Here is a 5,829-nt window from a genome sequence, read left to right on the forward strand (position 1 = left end):
CCAAAAAAAAAAAAAAAAAAAAAAAAAAAATTAGGTACCAACAAAAACTGAATTGCCGCCTTTGCATTTTGTTAACTTTGTCTTAGTCTAAAAAATGAATACAATACAAACATAGTGAAAGGACCTTAAAATATTTCCAGAAATGCAACTATAAAACCTTAGGAGAGCATCAGAAATAAATGTAACGGAATAATCATATCATACGAAACCGAAACATTTTGTCGTCATTCATCCCCCCACAAAAAACATCCCCAAACGTGACGGTTAGCCAGACACATCTGAACCATCATTTCCTGTAGTTAAACCAATAGGTACTAAATGCTGTGTCAAGCTCTGTACTAAGCATGTTTACATGGATCTTTTATTTCATCCTCATAATTCCATGAGCTAATATTCTTTTTTTTTTTTGTCTGAGCTGTGTCTTCATTGCTGCGCGCGGGCTTTCTCTAGTTGTGGTGAGCGAGGGCTACTCTTCGTTGTGGTGCGCGGGCTTCTCACTGAGGTGGCTTCTCTTGTTGCAGAGCACGGGCTCTAAGCACGCGGGCTTCAGTAGTTGTGGCTCAAGGGCCCTAGAGCGCAGGCTCAGTAGTTGTGGCACACGGGCTTAGTTGCTCCACAGCATGTGGAATCTTCCCAGTCCAGGGCTCGAACCCGGTCCCCTATATTGGCAGGTGGATTCTTAATTACTGCTCCACCGGGAAGCCCCATGAGCTAATATTCTTACCTACATTTTACAGATAAAGAAATCAAGGCTTAACAAGCTTCAAGTTACTTTCCAAAGAGCACATAACTGGGATAAAGAGCCAAAATTTCAGTCTCACACCAGAGGCTCTGCCAGTCCTATTATAGCACAATAGATAATCAAAACTAGCCCAATCCATCCTTTCACTATAAAATTCACTAGATTCTGATGTCCAAAGGTATTCTGAAGACAGGCAAAGCTAAAACTGCAAACCTGCACCTAAATATTCTTCAACCAGCCACTAATCCATGCAGCAAAAAAACCCTGATGATAATCCAATATTAAATCTTGAACTCAATTTAAACAAATAACTAAATTTAATTTAAACAGCCTCACTGCTGTTGCTCAAGTTCAACAGTGCCAATCCAAGACCGCACACTTAATAACAGCAAGAAAACATCAAGGACTTAAAATGAAATCTAAACCTCAAATGCACAACACGCTCCTTTCCTGACATTAAATCATGACATCTTTGGTCATGCACGGCACAGCACCACGCACTTTAGAGAACTTTTATTCTCACCTGCCATTTTTTGACCATGGAGCACATTTTGTCACGGGTAAGATCCATGCCATGGAAATTAGTCAGGCAGTTTTTGCCCTGAACATCCTCAGTAATAAGCTTGAATTTTCTAAATGCAACTTCATCATTCTGCAGATCAGCAAGGCTCACTTCAAACACACGACCCTTGAGGCCATCAGATGCGATTTCTATAAAACAAGAATCAATTGTTAACGTTAGAAACCACATAAGCAAAGTCAAGTTAATATTCAAGCATTAAGTTTAGAAACCTAATGATAAAGACCTTAACTTCTGTCAACTAAATCCATATGCACACCAACGACTTACTGACAGGGCTCATTAGAACCTAAAAACTACCCATGCACATTTCACTGGTAATTCTAAAAGTGCCATCTTGCTTCTACAAGTGCTGCGCTAAAAACAAGCCCCAAAGGGCCCAAAGCTGCAACCAAGAGCTGACACTTCCTTAATGTATCCCACCACACGATGAAAAGTAGACCAAGATACATACATGTCTCAGTTTAAGAAAAATACAAACGTAAGAATAATATACTCACTGGTTCCTTGAGTTCTCGTGACTAGTGTTTTCCCAATATTTCTTATATTGAACATAGCTGGTGCTTTCACATCATACCAATCTTTCTTAGAAAATGGGTCAACCCTGGATTTAAAAAACATGCTTAAATTTTATCGCAGATCACATAATTTTTTTTTTAACTTCCCTCATTCCAATTACTCTAAAAGGCTAACTGACATGCAAACACTGGTGTAAACTATTCCTCTCAGTTAGGTGAGGGGCGCATATGTAAAATCTAGTACTTCACACCATGTCTATTTCACTGTGCAGGCCTGACACTTTGGTAAAGTATGCCACGAACATATACACTCCCACCCCAAAACCACTACACCGGCAACACTGCCTCCAAACAACATGCACGTCTCTTCTACTTTACTGGTACGTTAAGACACATACTGGTAACCCGGGCTCCTTACGGCCTCAAGCTATCAGGAGCGCCCAGGTTCCACCCGGCCCAAGCAGGGGAAGGACGCGAGGTCCCGGGTGGACAAAAAAAAGTGCCTTTCACAACTCCAGCTCTTGGAAGGGCATTACCCGAGGAACTTACAAGGCCCGTGAGCTCACAAAACGGAACACGCCAGTCCCTAGTCACGGCAGCAATCCGTCTCAAAAGGGGCGCGCATAAGGCCCACAAGGCCAAGAGGGAAGCAACAGGTCCGCAGCAGAACAGCACCCGGATCCGCTAGGCCGCGGTTCGGAATTTACCAACCCGGCACGGCCCGCGCAATCCAACTAGCATCCTCGCCATCCGGCCCACACCACGACTGAGAAACCGCCCGCCGACTCCAGTAGGACCCCCAAAAGCGGGGGGCCACGATAGTTACCACTTACACTTTCTTCTTGGCTCCCTTTTTACCGCCTTTCGTAAGGCGCTTGTTCTTTCCGACCGCCATGGTGCTGCTCCGAGAGCCAAAAGGACGGAAATTATACTCACGCGAGATCTTAGGGGTACGGGGGCGGGACGCGCTGTCTACATGACCTTCGATCTTACGTTCTTCCGGCCTCAAGAATATCGCGACAACAGAGAGAGGCACGCGTCTGACCGTGGCTGCGACAGCGCCCTCCAGTGGGGGGAGTCTGCACAGCACGCCGCGGGCCGCTCGCTGGGGGGCCGCGCTCGGAGGCAGTGGCACTGGCAACCTCAGGTGCGGACTCCTTGGTTACCTGGGGTTCCCGTGGCTCTGACGCCCGGAAGTAGGTTTCCGTGGGAGGACGCCCACTCAGCATCATTCAAAGCTGAACTCACCTTCAAGCCTGTTTCTTCTCCGACAGCGTGATTAGAGATCAGACAGCAGATCTAGGTTCATAAGCTAATTTCAGTATTTAGCCTTGTGACCTGTCTGTGCTTCAGTTTCCTCGTATTTAAAATGGAGGCAGCAGTGTGATCTATCTCGTAAGATTGTTAGGATTAAATATGTATAACTTCTGAGATATTGATAAGGTTCTAAGGTACTGGTAAGGTTATTGGTAAGGTTTGTTGATAAGGATGCTGGTTAGTGGAGTACGTTTGCTTTGTGAACATCCATCAAGCTGTACACTTACTTGGGTACTTTTCTGTAAGTTTCTTATACATTAATAAAAAGTGTTGGATTTTTTTGTTTGTTTGTTTGTTTGTTTTAATGGAGTGAGTTCTGCTCATTTTTTCCCTGGCGGACTATGGTTCCAGTGTTCCCAGATACTTCAATTTCTCAAGAAAAGTTTATTTTAATTGCAGGGGATAACGAAATACATTCTGGCTAGATGTGGCCTGCTAGCTTCAAGTGTGACGTCCCTGGAAAGCTGGCCCCATACAGGCTTGGTACTCAGCCAGTGGTATGTTGAATTCCCTTCTCTAACTTCCCATCTGGCAAAAAAACCTGCAACCAAGCCAGAAACCTACCCCGACTCACATCACTCCCACAAGCCTTTGAGTCCTTTAATCTCTTCCAGTCTTTCTAACCTACATCCCTTACCTCCTATGACCCTCACTTTCTAAAACAATCTTCCTAAATCTCCAATCCTAGCCCAAAATCTTTCCATTCCATTCATCTCAGTTGCTTATAGGATAGTCAAGTTCTTATTTCACAACAATGTGAATATACCTAACACTACTGAGCTGTGCACTTAAAAATGGTTAAAATGGTAAATTTTATGTTGTGTTTCTTTATCACAATTATTTTTAAAAAATCAAAGTCCTTAGCTGAGCCTATAAAACCTCTTTTATCTTGAGTTACCTCCCTTTTCATCCTCTCCTTATCTTAGTCTTTAGTGGATACCCCAACTCTGGCCATCTGGAGCTATTTAAAATTTTCTCTTGCCTCCATTGCTTTTCCCCTCATCAGCAGGCAAATACCTGTGCATGTTCAAGACAGCTCAGCTTCATTTCTTCTTTCACTAAGAGGTTGATTCCCCAAACAGGCTTTCCCTCACACCTGCTCCCAGAAGACCTAACACTACTTAACTTGTTAGTAACTACAGATCAATGTGTCCCTTTCTTACTGTAAGCAGGAGGGCATACAGTGCAGTCATTTTCTTATTTGTGCCCATTTCTTAGCACATAGTGGGCCCTCATAATATTTGTTGGCTGAATAAATAATAGTAGACAACATTGATGATATTCCCAGTCTTTTGAACTTGATGGGTCAGTCTAAATTTTCAAAATAATTTTGGGAATCAACATGACAGCAATTTTAAAATTTCAACAATCTGTGAGACAAAACCAAAAACAACTGCCATTTTCTATTAGCCTCATTTCATTTAAAAATTATATTTTGACCCCCCAAATAAACATAAAAAACATATCCTCTAAAAAGTCAGTGCTTTTAAATAAATAAATCAGCTTTATGAAAAACTCCACAGACCTTATTTTTCTTATCTCCTCGCAAATTAGTGAATACTAGTAACCAGTGGAAATCAATGAGTCCTTCCAAATATAATATTGAGTCTAATAAACTCTGTATTAATTCTATACTTACAGTTACCTTAACTAAGTTTACTTCATACGTGGCACTTCACTAGCTTAAAAATTTCCCAATGGAAAATGTTATCGACCCCCAGGTCAGACTAAAAACTGAACTTAGGGCTTCCCTGGTGGCGCAGTGGTTGAGAGTCCGCCTGTCAATGCAGGGGACACGGGTTCGAGCCCCAATCCGCGAAGATCCCACATGCCGCGGAACGGCTGGGCTCGTGAGCCATGGCCGCTGAGCCTGCACGTCCGGAGCCTGTGCTCCGTACCGGAAAAAAACAAAAACAAAAACTGAACTTACCTTCTACCTAAGGTAAGTCTGATTCTTCTTTCTGCCCAAGAGTGAAAGAGTCACAGGGGAGGCGTTAATGAAGTCAGCTGCATCTTGTTTATTCTGGAGAAGCCAGCACCTAAGAGATCTGTCTGAGGTACAAATTTCAGTCCTCAACTTTGTCTTGTAATGAAAGGTTTTTTAAAAATAAAATTGTATTTCCCTTACACTGTTACATTAAATGGTGCAATCATCAGTTTTAATTAAATTATATTGAATAAAAGATAGCATGGGAGGTGTGAAATCAGTTTATTGGGTCTCAACCATCTAGGAATTTCAAAATTCAGATAGAATAAAATGGAACAGAAAAACATGAGTACCTCAAACCTGGAAAGGTGTCCGTAGCATTTTATTAATTTTCTTTCCATCTGTGACTAATCTATTAAATCCATCCAATGATTTTTTTGAATTTTGATTGCTATGTTTTTTATTTCTAAAAGTTCCATTTCGTCCTTTTTCAGTTTCTGTCACTTTTTAAACTTTATTTTTTATTGAGGTTTCATTGCTTTATAACATCATATAAGTTTCATGCGTTCAATTTATATCACTTTGTTGTTCCTTATTCTTTCAGACATCTTCAATATAGATCTAAACCCAGTAAGCATAATTGTGATTGACATCTGAAGCGGGGTGGGCAATCTTGTAACCTGTTAACCTGTCGAATTGAGATTTGAGTTAAATTGTAGGACACCCAGCTGGTGCCCAAGAATTG

General features: G+C 41.9%; 1 protein-coding gene and 1 non-coding gene across 2 annotated transcripts in view; both read right to left on the reverse strand.

Moving 5' to 3' along the window:
- The window catches only part of RPS3A (ribosomal protein S3A), a 6,148-nt gene extending 3,359 nt beyond the window's left edge, over positions 1 to 2,789 (reverse strand). Inside the window, exons 1-3 of the mRNA XM_024764064.1 lie at positions 2,674 to 2,789; positions 1,823 to 1,926; positions 1,266 to 1,453 (exon numbers count right to left, since the gene is read on the reverse strand). Of these exons, the coding sequence (XP_024619832.1) occupies positions 1,266 to 1,453; positions 1,823 to 1,926; positions 2,674 to 2,735 (354 nt within the window). The 5' untranslated portion in view covers positions 2,736 to 2,789. The remainder of the gene's footprint in view (positions 1 to 1,265; positions 1,454 to 1,822; positions 1,927 to 2,673) is intronic.
- Positions 166 to 233, reverse strand: LOC112412389 (small nucleolar RNA SNORD73). Its single transcript, XR_003005793.1, has one exon. It is a non-coding gene; the product is annotated as a small nucleolar RNA SNORD73 (small nucleolar RNA).
- Positions 2,790 to 5,829: the final 3,040 nt, after the last annotated feature.

Source organism: Neophocaena asiaeorientalis, unplaced genomic scaffold, assembly GCF_003031525.2.
Source record: "Neophocaena asiaeorientalis asiaeorientalis breed wild unplaced genomic scaffold, Neophocaena_asiaeorientalis_V1.1 scaffold594, whole genome shotgun sequence".
NCBI classification, from domain to species: domain Eukaryota; kingdom Metazoa; phylum Chordata; class Mammalia; order Artiodactyla; family Phocoenidae; genus Neophocaena; species Neophocaena asiaeorientalis.